General features: G+C 47.1%; 2 protein-coding genes across 2 annotated transcripts; both read right to left on the reverse strand.

The window, feature by feature from the left end:
* Positions 1–2,900: 2,900 nt before the first annotated feature.
* Positions 2,901–3,704, reverse strand: LOC125757350 (cullin-3-B-like). Its single transcript, XM_049412860.1, has one exon. The coding sequence runs from the start codon at positions 3,702–3,704 to the stop codon at positions 2,901–2,903; it is 804 nt and encodes a 267-aa protein (XP_049268817.1).
* Positions 3,705–10,370: 6,666 nt separating this feature from the next.
* LOC119381663 (cullin-3) lies at positions 10,371–12,653 on the reverse strand. Its single transcript, XM_037649436.1, has one exon. The coding sequence runs from the start codon at positions 12,651–12,653 to the stop codon at positions 10,371–10,373; it is 2,283 nt and encodes a 760-aa protein (XP_037505364.1).
* Positions 12,654–13,834: the final 1,181 nt, after the last annotated feature.

The following is a 13,834-nucleotide window of genomic DNA, read 5'->3' on the forward strand; positions in this document are numbered from 1 at the left end:
TTTCAAGGCGGCAAATTCTCAATGCGAGCGTCTAGATCTCGGTCAGGATAACTTCATTATTTCATAATATGCCCAGTAAAGCCTTAAAACATCGAAATTGATGTGGCTTGTTTCCCTTAACGGCAAACTTGATTCCTGGGAAGTTAGTTTTGGTAGGGCCGATCATTCCGATGACTTATTGTTTACACCCTTTACGTAAGCGAAATTAACACAAATTCGGTAATTTTTTTGATGCACTTAATAAATCGACAGTGTACGGTGACATAATGCACAAAGTTTCCGTGACATGCTCAATACCTTCCCCGTCTATTGCCAACTTAAATTAATGGCATTTGGAATGAATTTTTCGATGCTTTCCGGGGCTCAGGATCACTTTCAGAAAAAAAAAAACAAAAAAAAAAAACGCCGGGCTTGAGCGCAAATCGCAGCACAGTCACAGCGAAAGCTGCAAGAGCGCTATTTCTAGAGCCCGTTATAAACTCTCTTGTGGCTACTAATACAAGTATGTACATTAGCAACGTACCCACTACGCCACAAATCATAATTTTTCTGAAGTTGGGAAGCACCCACCACGATATTATTCGTCTTTCTGTGTAGAAGCGAGGTACCATCTGTAAGGCATTATGTGAACTTCGCTGATGCGGCGGTTGACGATGAAGAATTACGGCTGAGCCCTTTGTAATGGGTGGGAAGCTTTAAACGACCCACTACTTACGTAATTCGCATTGTGTGACGCCCGGTTGTTATTTAACTCTCCCACCACGCTTTATAACATACGCTAACGTGAGAACGAGATAGAGAGAGGGAATTAACCTTATTGAGACCCTGAGAAAATAGATCATGGGAGCCTTATGTGCTTGCTTGGCAACCAATAGAAGTGCACTTGCCAGGAACCCACTACGTTATAAATCATCATAATTTTTGTGAAGCAGGGAAGCAGCCACTACGCAATTTTTCGTCAATCTGCGGAGAACCATGGTACCCGCTAAACACCTGTAAGGCATTATGTGCACTTGCTGGATGCTGTGGCTGATGACGCTGACAAATTATGGCAGAACCATTTGTAATGGGTCGGAAGCATTCAACGACCCACTCGTTGCGCAATTCGCATTGTGTGACACCTGGTTACAGAATTCGCGTTGTGTGACGCCTGGTTGTTATTTTACCCTTCTACCACACTACGTGACACACGTTAATGTGGTTCCTTCGCGACATGAAACCTGTATAGGGCGTATAGGGGGCCATTGCTGACGATGATGACCGTAAAAATAATGGCACCCGCCAAATCAGGGACATTGGCCAAGACTCGGCTAGAGGAGCACCTTTCAGATATAATTATTTATAAACATAAACGGGTTACAAGACGGCGAACCAAACAATAACAATCAGTTCGATGCAAGCATGACGAGAACAGCGTCCACAATTGGCGATATATTATAATATATGCAGTTTCATAAATTGCCCATATCCTCCCGCGTCCTGTGCTCACTGCAGCGCAAACACGACCCCCAGTCGCTTTTGTAAGAGTTCGTGTATGATCAGTGGGAAAGCTAGGCAGTCTTCTTCAGTCCACTGTTCCGTTCTATAAACTTTCATTTAATACGCATTTTACAGCGAAAGCTGTTATGAGATCATTTCACCGGCCGTTTTTGGTGCCGTAGTTGTCCGCCGCCGCCGCCGCCGCCGCCGCTGCCGCCGGTGTCCGTAACCAGTATCGCTCGAAATAAGAAAAAAAAACTAAGAAAAAATTCCAGGATGGAACGAGGTTCGAACCTGGGCCCTCTGCGTGGGAGCCCAGTATTCAACCTCTGAGCCATGCCGGTGCTTGAAACTGCTTTGCAAAAAGGTTCTATACAGGCTTCATGTCGGGAAGGAACCACATTAGCATATGCAATATAGCGTGGTAAAAGATTAGAATAAGCACCAAGCGTCGCACAACGCGAATTCTGTAACCAGGCGTCACACAATGCGAATTGCGCAACGAGTAGGTTGTTGAATGCTTCCAACCCATTACAAAGGACTCTGCCATAATTCTTCATCGTCATCAGGCACAGCATCAACAAAGTTCGCATAATGCCTTACATGCGTTTAGCAGGTACCACGGCTGTCTGTAGAATGACGAAAAATGGCACAGTGCCTACTGCCCTACTTCTCAAAAATTACAATGATTTATAGCGTAGTGGGTTCCTCGCAAGTGCACTTCTGTTGGTTGCCAAGGAAGCCCATAAGGCTCCCATGATCCATTTCCTCAGGGTCTCAATAAAGTCAATTCTCTCTCTCTCTCGCTCTACGTTTCTCCGATTAACGTATGTTATAAAGCGTGGTGGGACAGTTAAATAACGACCGGGCGTCACACAATATGCATTACGTAACTAGTGGGTCGTTTAAAGCTTCCAACCCATTACAAAGGGCGCAACCATGATTATTCATCGTCATCAACCACCGCATCAACAAACTGCACATAATCGCTTACATATGGTACCTCGCTTCTCCGCAGAACAACGAATAATGTCGTGCTGGGTGCTTCCCAACTTCCCAAAAATTACGCTTTGTGGCGTAGTGGGTACGTTGCTAATGTACCTGTATTAGTAGCCACAGGAGAGTTTATAACGGGCTCTAGAAATGCCGCTCTTCCAGCTTTCGCTGTGACTGTGCTGCGCTTTCCGCGCAGGCCTGGCGTTTTTTTATTCCTTGAGCCGCACACCTAGAGCACAGACACACTTTGTCACCATTTCGATTAATAAATGCGTGTTCCTCCTCCTAAATTGTTAGGAATTTACAGTGATAACGTTTCTTTCGTCGAGCACACACTGTTTATAGTTCTTGCGTAATGCTTTCGGGACGCACCTGTTCCACTTGAGCGATGCACTCGAAAGCGTCCTCCACTTCCACGATGGTCTTCATATGCTTCCAGGTAAGATCTTTATCGCCTGCAAGACTGGAACCACGGTGGACTCGTCGAGACACTGCATCGCCCGCTCTGACTCTTCATTGATATGCTGTTCCACTTGGGTGACGTACTCAAGAGAGTCCTTCGTTTTGATGTAATGTTGTCCCCGTAAAGCGTAGAACTGTGCTGACTCGACCAGGAAGGGCTTCTCGAAGTCTTTTTCGTAGACTGACCTCGAGTCGAGTCCCAAAGCTACGAGCATTTCGCCCGCCTTCTTCAAAGAAACTTTGTCGACTGGATTGCCTTCACGTTCCGTCTTCACCAAGCCGAGCATGGTTTCGCGGAGGCGGTCCCGCACGTCGGCGCAGCGCGCCACCTCATCGCGCAAGAGAAACACGCCCGCTTTGCTTACGCTTTCAATGTTGGTCTGAGGCGCGTATACTAGCTCCAGGTACCTTACAATGTCGCTGACCACTGTCATGCTCATCTGGTGGTCTTCCCAGGCATGGTTCAGTGTCTGCAATGAGTTGTCAACGTTAGCAAACGCGCGGGGGCGTACTTTGGTGGTGAGGTGCTCCGTCACGGCTTCGCGCAGCCCGTGGTAGAGGCACTCCCCTTCTTCCCGCGTGACCATGGCGTATGTAGCTTCATACAGATGCTCGAAGCGTTGGCTGGTGCTTCGCTTCTCCAGTATCTCGCCGAAGGCTCTCCGCGAAGACAGCCATAGGTCCTCGGTGTGGCGGTCATCTGCCTGTTGTGCAGGACTTGCGACGAGCACTACCTTAACATCTTTCTTGTCGGAGAACCAGGACATGGCGTCCAGATGCCTGCTTCTTGTTCTTCTTCTTGTTCGTCTTCCGTGCAGTAAAAGTGGCTAATACCCAATGCAGGGCATTGAGCGTGACGTGATTGTATTGTTCCAATATCTCGTGAAAGGTGCTCTGTAACACTTTTAAAACCCCTATTATTAACATGGGAGCTGTTTAAGCCAGCCGTAAAAACTTTGGTGCGTACAAAAACAAATAGTACAGTATAGCAAAGGAGTAGGAAAGGGAAGTGAGGTTGAGGACAGATGTGGGGGTGAGGAGGAGGGGAGAGAGTAAATCGTAGCATAGGAAGAAAGAGAAGGAGAGAAATAGAACGAAAGACAAAGAAAAATGAGAGAAAGAGAGAGAATCAAGGAAAGAAAGAGAAAGACAGAGAGCGATAGAAAGAGATAGAATGAGAAGCGAAAAATACAGAGAGAGAAAAAAAAATGGAAGACAGAAAGAAAGATAGAAAGACCGAGAAAGAGGCAGAGAGAGAGGGAGAGAAAGAAGTAGAAACCAATAGAGGCAAAAAAAGACATACACATAAACAGAGAGAAGAGAGAAAAAGAAATACAAGAGGAAAGAAAGAGAAAATTTGCAAAACCTAGCAACAGCAGCAGCCAGGATACCTAGGCGCCCATCAGTTCGCTGTCTCTTTAGCATTGCGCCTCCTGTGCAAGCTAGGCTAATTCTTTACAGTGGAAGCTGTTATGAGATCACAACAACAGCCGTTTTTGGCGCAGTAGTTGTCCGCGCCGCCGGTGTCCGTAACCGCTATCGCGCCTAATAACGAAGAAAAAAAAACGAGGATGGAACAGGGTTCGAACCTGGGCCCTCTGCGTGGGAACCCAGTATTCTACCAAAGAGCCATACCAGTTTTCTTTTTGCTTTATTGCCTGTTATTATACATGTACATCAGACAATAACCACATGAAAGAAAAGACAACATGTTGCGTCAGTCCTACTGGACAGACACAAGTTTAAAATTCCTTGAGCGCTGTCAAGGGTTCCACCCTCGACAACCACTCAGGTACAAACACCTGAGCTTTCTGGAGTTCCACAAACTTGGTCATACACTCACGAAGATACATCCGTGCGCGCCGTGCATCTGGGTCGCAATAAAATCCCGCCATACGAGCCCGCCATAAACAGTGAAGGCCATTTAGCATAATCAAGTCAAAAGGGAGTCCCTCTTCATCATTTACTGGCAGAAATCTTATACAATGGAGGTCAAAGGCAAGATGTGCTTAAGAGGGTGAAGAGAATGCAAGTGGCTCCTACTGCGAAGTCTTTCTTTTTTAAGCTTCACACGGGTACATTATCTGTCAAGGCATTTCAAGAAGTCCGTGGTCTTTTCTTACCTCGGGGGCCAGATTGCATCATCTGTAAAAAAACCAAAGAGGGATACCAGTGCTCGTCACTCCGTTGCAAAAGACGCCATACAAGCTTCATGTCGGGAAGGAACCACATTAACGTATGAAATATAGCGTAGTAGTAGAGCAAAATAACAACCAGGCGTCACACAATGTGAATTGCGCAACGAGTGGGTCGCTGAATGCTTCCAAACTATTACAAAGGACTCACCCATAATTCTTCATCGTCATCAGGCACAGAACCAACAAAGTTCACATAATGCTTTACAGATGTGTAGCGGGTACCACGGTTCTCCGCAGAATGACGAAAAATGGCATAATTGCTGCTTCCCTACTTCACAGAAATTATGATTTTTTATAGCGTAGTGGGTATATATACTTCGCAAGTGTATTGGTATTAGTGGCCAAGGAAGCCCATAAGGCACCCGTGATCTATTTCCTCGGTGCCTGAATAAAGTTATCTCCCTCGCTCTCTCTCCTTCTCACGTTATCATATGTTATATAGCGTTGTACGGTACGGTACGAACTTTATTTAAAGATCCGGAGAAGTGCCACCCCTTAGGGTGACACCGCGGGCCGCTTAGGCACCCAGCACTGGGCTACTATCTGCACATTGTTCATTTCACTATCTTGTCAGGTTTGATTGGGTAAGGGTGAGGATGTACGGCTTCTCTCGTTGGCTTAAAGTGCTTTCATTACAGAAATAGATGACGTGGCGCAATATCGCGCTATCTCCGTCTCCATCTTTTTACGCTGTGAGTGATAATACTCGCGCCTTGTGGGTTGATGGGTGCTCACAGAGATAAATGAGTGTAAGTACCTAACAAGTAGGTTTTTACAGCGAAAGCTGTTATGACATCACAACAAGGGCCGTTTTTGGCGCCGTAGTTGTCCGCCGCCGCGGCCGCCGGTGTCCGTAACCACTAACGCGCGAAATAAAAAAAAAAGAAACGAAATCCTGGTGCGGAACAGGGTTCGAACCTGGGCCCTCTGCGTTGGAGCTCAGTATTCTACCTCAGAGCCATGCCACTTTTTTCTTTAATACATCGAAAGATGACCTGTTATTGCTGTGAACCGCGCACTACATAATTCGTCACATTAAAATTACCTTAACATACACAACACCCACATTGTTCCCTACAGTAGGATGCATTTGAAAAGTCAGGCAAACACACACAAGCATCTAGAAGTGCAAGCCACTCCAGAACGGGCTCAAAAGTCTCAACAACACTCCGCACTTGAGCAGCTTCTTCTCGGAAGACAGACCTCGTCGATCGTGGTGGCTCGGCCTTTCTGTCGATCATGCGACTTTTCCATAGCGAATAATGTCCTAATAACATAAATAAGGCATGCGGCGTAATATTGGTGGGGCTCTCTTTGAAAGGGAGCAATATAATACCATAGGCTGTGGTCGGAAGGTCTTTTCTGATTGTTCTATTTTTTTTTGGCTGCTGAAACTGCTTCGCAAAGAGACCCTATACAGGCTTCATGTCGGGAAGGAACCACATTGGCATATGTAATGTAGCGTGGTAGAAGAGTAAAATAAGAACCAGGCGTCACACAACGTGAATTCTGTAACCAGGCGTCACACCACGCGAATTGCGCAACTAGTGGGTTGCTGAATGCTTCCAACCCATTACAAAGGGCTCTGCCATAATTCTTCATCATCATCAGCCAAAGCATCAACAAAGTGCACATAATGCCTTACAAGTGTTTAGCGGGTACCACTGTTCTCCGCAGAATGACGAAAAATGGCATAGTGGCTGCTTCCCTACTTCACAAAAATCATGATGATTTATAGCGTAGTGGGTTCCTCGCAAGTGCACTTCTATTGGTTACCAAGGAAGCCAATAAGGCCCTCATGATCCATTACCTCCATTACCTCAGGGTCTCAGTAAAGTTCTTTCCCTCTCGCTCTTTCTCTCTCACGTTAACGTACGTTACATAGCGTGGTGGGAGAGTGAAATAACGACCGAGCGTCACACAATGCCAATTACGTAACTAGTGGGTCGTTTAAGGCTTCTAACCCATTGGAAAGGGCTCAGCCACAAATCTTCATCGTCATCAGCCACCGCATCAACAAAGTGGACATAACGCCTTGCAGATTTGTAGCGGGTACCTCGCTTTTCCGCAAAATGACGAATAGTGGCGTAGTCGGTGCTTCTCAACTTGGGAAAAATTGATTTATGGCGTAGTGGTTACATTGCAAGTGTAATTGTATTTTTAGCCCCAAGAGAGCTTACAATGGGCTCTAGAAATGCCGCTGTTTCAGCTTTCGCTGTGACTGTGCTGCGCTTTTTGCGCAGGCCTGGCGTCTTTTTTTTATTTGCGGATTGTGTCGAGTGAAGTATCGGCAGATACATACGGCAAAAATGGCAGTGATAGGTGCACTCAGTTTGAAGTTACTGAGTATAATGTGGTTACGAAAGATAGGGAAAAAAATTGGCGAAGCTTGCACTAAGCCGCACAAGGCTTCACTCACCGAAACTGGACGATTCTGAAGACTAATCTGGTTGCTTCGAAGTTGTTTGTACGCCTTAGCGAGGTGATGAGGGTTGTTTCTAAGTTGCTTCTAGGCCGTTTCGAGGCTTTATCTAGGTGATGCTAGGTTGTTTCTACGTTGATTCTCAGCGCGTAGAGGTTCGAGTTAAACCACAGACAGTCACAGACGCGACACAGATGTCGAAACTCCAGAGACAGAAACTCGCGCTGAAACCAGGAGTTCGCACCGCTCATACAGTCACAAACACGATACGGATGTCCAAATTCCAGGGACAGAAACTCGCGCTGAAACCAAGCGTTCGAACTTCTCATAGATATACGGGCAGGTCGTCGCTGGCATAGGCCTTCCATCACTTCGGGGTCTTCTCGCAGCCGTCGTTGCCTTTCTCGTTCCCTATAGCGTTGGACTAACTGTTGCTTTCTCCCTTTTTAGTGGACCAGTGGTGAGTAGTGCGATTTACCCAGTTCCTGTGGCACATACCCGTTTATGATGATGATAGTTTTCTGATAGGCCGCACAAACTTCTGTGGCACATACCCGTTTGTTGGGCTATCTGTTTCCTTCTTCATTTTTAGTGGACCAGTGGTGAGTAGTGGGATTTACTCAATTTATGTGGCACGTTTCTGATAGTCCGCACAAATGATGGCTGCCTTAAACAGCTTCACAAAATTTGAAATTCCTCCAAGGTTGCTGCTGGGAGGCCGACCTGACGGTAGACACTGTCCATGTTCTTCCGCAGAACAGCCGGTGCGGCACTGAAGAAGATGACGTGCTCGAGGGTTTCCGGAAACCCAAGTTATTGAGTGCAGAAAATTGAAAATTCAAGAAAAAAAAAGAAAAATTGCCCCTCAACTGGAATTTTAAAGCGTCACATGTCTTCACTTCTCACGCCCACTACTTAACGCGGCGCTGCCAGTGGCAGAGTTCGGAGCTCCTGCGTTGCGAAAGTTGGTGCCACATGGTTGCTCTTTCCATCCAGTGCGCCGATCACGCCGTTGCCTTCGTAACAAGCAACGTGGCCCAACACGGCAAGGAAAAAAGCGAGGCTAAAGCAATTGATGCGAGAAACATTCAGCTTTTAACGCGTTAGCATTAAAGAGCTCGTACCGCAGAAATTCGGCGTCGGCGTCATTGGTTGTGAGCGAAAAATCATCTTGTCCGTGACCGAAAAATCGAGAAAGATGCAAATAAAATGCATAATAAAAAAATCTTAGGTTCGAGTGAGAATCGAACCCAGGCCGTCTGCGCGGCAAGCAGGTGTTCTACCGCAGAGCCACGCACATTCTTTTTTTCTTCTATTTCATGGTATTTATTACAAATGTATGTAATTAGCATACATAGCGAACAAGATACTCAAGGCGGCTTCTACAAGCGTACGACAAGCGTTACACAGAAATAAGCATAAAATAACTCCGTGTCCTAAAAGGGTATTAAAGCAGTACATTTCATGAAGAGTGGATACCAGTCCGCTTGAAACACTAATTGTTGATAAAAGTCTTTTAGCCGAAGAGCCATTTGAATGAAATGCCACCGCGATGATACCATGGGTTCCGCATGCCTGTCTAATATGCGAGTTTTCTATAAACTATGCATACCCATTAGTAAGAGCATGTCAACAGGCATAGAATGACTTTTGGGTGGCACGAGATAACGTATGCTATAAGAATTTAAATCGAGCAATAAAGTTAATTTCATTGCAGTTTCAAGCAATGGAGTGGCTCTTGAACATTGCTTCAAGAGCCCATCCATTGCTTGAAACTGCACTGAAATTAACTTTAATGCTTCACAAACATACGCGTCGTGTGTACAGCTGTCACAGTACGAGATGTAGTATCGCAGTAAAACGGGGTACAAGCGTATATTGCCCATCGGGCGTCACACCATGTGAGCTGCATAACGAGTTACGAACACGTAGTGGGTGCATCGCAACTTCGAAAAAGTATCACGCGCTTAATTGCTGCTGGTTTAAAACATGCCACCCATTACAAAGGGCATACGCATTAGTGTGCGCATTCTCTTACACACACGTAGTGGGCACACTGTTGTCATAAAAGTGCTGTTGAAGAGGGCGGAAGCCTTTGCCTTTACTATAGGTATGTCGAGTGTGCGCGTGTGTGTGAGACCAGGCGACTGAACGTAATGACAAGCGAAACAGAGCACGATGAGGATGGGGCCGGATATCGCTATCGCGTTCAACACTTAAAGGCGAAGCTTAAGCGTCCCCCAATTTTTTAATAACACTCACAATGCTACACCACGTACAAAACAAGATTGTTAGCGAGGGTTCAACCACATTTTCCTTCTAAATATAGCACCTATAAAAAATAGCACTTGAATAACTGGGCCATTCATAGACGCCTTTGCTCGCGCATCCTCCGTTTCGTTCAGAAAAATGCCCCTACGTCTTGGAACCGAAAACAATATAATGAAATGTATGTGCTGTGGAACGAATGATTTAAATGAAAGGCGCACTACTCGCACCTTTGACGTGTCACGCTAGCCCCACTTGACATTTTGGTGTTGTTTCCGGGTTTCTTCTTTCTGTCAATTATACTAAACACTGCAGCATACCACGACGAAACAGGGGATTAGTAGAAAACGCTGACGCATCATTCAGACGAATCCAATAGAGATTCTGCGTAGAATATTTATTGCATTTTTTTTTCAGGAGGGGTGAAATTTAGTCGCCACAACGTGGTGGAAGGGCCTGCGTCACACATTACGCTGTATTGGAAGACAGCTTTATCTTTGTGCTGGCTGCACATTTGAACTCACTGACGAAGCGGTGCCGCCTTCTTATGGCACATAGTTGTACACTTCTGGATTCTCGCCGGCCTTCTCGAGGTACTCCCTCTCTACGAGCGCATCTACTCTCTTACTGAATGCAGCAGCACTGGGAGTGTATCTGGTTTGAAGCAACTTCGTCACCTCAGCGAGAAGGTCTTCGTGCGACAGCGTCTTGCGAGCCTTCATTATTCTTATAATGGCCGCTTCCAGCTCATACCTTCGGTCTTCGTCAAGGTTGACCGCTGGTTCATTTTTCGTTGGCGTAGTGTTCTTTCTACTGGACGTCGACTCAATCTTGACCTTCTGGAGGTCGGACGTGAAGGTTTCGTTAACGGCAAAAATGTGGTCACTGTCGATGTCGTTTGAGTCGGGCGTCTTGATAAGCACGGGCTTGGAGGCTTTGCCCATGCACAGCGAATTCAATGCCCGAACGAGGCTTGTTTCGGGGATCTTCGTCTCGGAGGCCATGTCTTGGTACGATATCGCGCCGTGGCGGTTGAAGAGCATCAGCACGCACATCTGGTAAGTCGTCACCTGTATGACGTAAGTTCGCGGCTGAAGCTCGCCGGACGTTGTGCTAGCCGTTTGGGACGTAGATGGTTCGTTCTCTGCCGGCCCATAGAACATGGCGCTCAGGTCTGCCCAGCCTAGATGTGGCTGTAAGGTGAGCTGTCGGCCGTTATGCTTCGCTAAATAGAACCGTCGGAATATTTGGTAAGCACTCCACGGGGCGACGGAAATGTTGCTTTGCTGCGTGGCGGCAGCCAGGGGCCAGAAGCCTGTCGTGAGTACGCGCACGTTTATGTCGACTCCGTGCAAGTCCACTCTGCAAGAGGAAACTGCTTCCTTGAACTGCTTCATCATGTTACTAGAGATGTGCATGTCCTTGAACATGGCTTCCATTTTGGATGTGAAGAGACAACCACATTCATTTCGAAGCTTGGCGACCATCGTTCTCTCGGCTTCGTCTGAGGCGCTCTTGTTGAGCAGAAGCCGCTTGGCCAGATGCTGCTTGTAGTAGCGCTCGAAAAGGTCTTTCTCCTGCAGGGCTCGAAATATCGCCATGACTTTGTCCAGCAACTTGTCAGTCTCTTGCTTTGTCACGTTTCGAATTCCTCTTCGCATCATATCGTCTATGAAGGCAGACAGATACTCGGGCGATTTGCGCGTGTAGCTGAGTATACACTCAAAGTCTGTGGCGATCATGTCCCTGGCCAGTTCTTCGTTGTTGAAAGAGTGCTGTAGAATGTGGTCAAATCGATCTCTGAGCTCCATCACTCTCGGAATTAGGCTCACCGAGTCACCGTGCTCGTTCACAACAGATCTTCCTATATTGCGCAGGTACTTGCTGACGCAGTCGAGCAACGTTTTGGCACCACCCTGAACGCGCTTGAGGAACCGGAATAATCGGGCCAGGTCATCCGCCATCTGGTTCTTGAGCATATGCTCGACACCCGAGTCTTCCATGTCCACGATGGCCTTCATATGCTTCCAGATGAGCTCTTTCTCTATCACCTGCAAGATTGGAACCACAGTTGACTCGTCGAGACACTGCATCGCCCGCTCTGACTCTTCGTTGATGTGCCGTTCCACTTGGGCGACGTACTCGAAAGAATCCTTCGTTCCGACGTAATGTTGTCCCCGTAAGGCGTAGAATTGTGCCGACTCGACCAGGAAGGGATTCTCGAAGTCTTCTTCGTAGACTGACCTCGAGTCGAGTCCCAAGGCTACGAGCATTTTGCACGCTTTCTTCAACGAAACCCTGTCGACTGGATTGCCTTCGCGTTCCGTCTTGACCAAGCCGAGCATAGTGTCGCGGAGGCGGTCCCGCACGACGGCGCAGTGCGCCACCTCATCGCGAAAGAGCAGCACACCCAGTTTGTCCACGCTGTCAACGTTGTTCTTAGGCACGTAAGCGTGGTCCAGGTACTTCACGATGTCACTAATCATTCCCATGCTTGTCTGGTGGTTTTCCCAGGCCTGATTTATCGTCTGCAAGCAGTCGTCGTCAACTTTAGCCAACGCGAGGGGGCGCACTTTGTTGGCTAGGTGCTCTTGGAGAGCTTCGCGCAATCCGTAGTAGAGGCGTTCCCCTTCGTTCCGTACCACCATGGCGTATGCGTCTTTATACAGCTGGTCGACGTTTAGGTTGGTGCTTCGCTTCTCCAGTATCTCGTCGAAGGCTGTCTGCAGCGGCAGCCAGAGGTCCTCGGTGCGGCGGTCGTCCGCCTGCGGTGCAGGTGTTAGGAGGCGCACTGCCTTGGCATTTTTCTTGTTGGAGAGCCAGGCCATGGCGTCCAGCTGTCTTCTCGGCCCACTCCTCGCGCTTGCCTCGTCGTCGTCCTTCTTCTCGTAGAAGTGACCGTCTGCTGTTCTATTAGAATGAATGAATGAATGGGTGAATGAATAAAACGTTTATTTACAAAAAAGGTTGGCCTACAAGTCTTAAATGGAGGAACAGGTGAGAAAAGAAACATGTCATATCAATCTGGCAACGCCAGTTTCTTTTGCCAATTCGTAGTCTGCCAGTAGATGATCCCAAGTATCAGCCTGTTGATTAATCCAATCGTCCGGAGGTGGTTAGTGGTTTCGTATCTCTGGTGAGTGCTGTTTAGTGCCGGGTAGCACCGTGGGATATGCCGTAAATAAGAACAGGAGCGGCCGTATGCTCTTGTTCAGTCAGAGATCTATACCATCTTGAATACGAAAAAAGGCCAACAAGAACTGCCTTTGCCCAAAACGCTCGTCTATGCCAGTGGTAGAGAAGGTTACACTACGCAGGACGAAGGCCTTTACATTGACCAGTTGAGGTTCTTTGGCAAGAAACCGTTGTGGCAAGATACACTGACCATCGTCATCGTATATTAGCGAGTACCGGTCCCACTTAACATTTCAATTGAAAGTGGAAGAATATGGCGCTAATATTTAGAATTAGATGCTGTTTGACGCATGTTTTCGTAAAACATCGGCTTCTTGCTTTTCTACCTTTAGTGGCAAGTGCTCAAGCTCGTCAAACTTTTTATTTTTTTTAACATACTGTCTCACGCATCCTGACCCCATCACGACGTCTACATATGGAAAAATCTACTTACTTAAACAGAGAACACAGATAATTATCTCGTGGCGCCTGCGGAGCTTTAGAAATTATTGCACAAATATGTCGTGTGCTCAACAACCTGGCCTATCATACGTACATTTTAACGATATGGCATCCATTGTTTGAGGGAGCATGTTGCAGCTTCCTTTTCCGTTCCTTTTAGTATGCCCTGTGTTTCACGCTCAAAAAGCGTCATAAAGAGCTTAGGTCTCACAACTCCTGGGTCATTTTACTCACCATAAGGTTCCCCAGGATATCGCACTTATTTCTATACCGCCCCCTACCGAGCATTATTTTTTATTTGTACCTGTTCTGCGAGTCTATCCGCGTTTTGCATTGCGCTGTGGCGCCATCTACGCGTGCCCCACGAGAAACA

The sequence above is a fragment of the Rhipicephalus sanguineus genome, chromosome 2 (assembly GCF_013339695.2).
Source record: "Rhipicephalus sanguineus isolate Rsan-2018 chromosome 2, BIME_Rsan_1.4, whole genome shotgun sequence".
Classification (NCBI taxonomy): domain Eukaryota; kingdom Metazoa; phylum Arthropoda; class Arachnida; order Ixodida; family Ixodidae; genus Rhipicephalus; species Rhipicephalus sanguineus.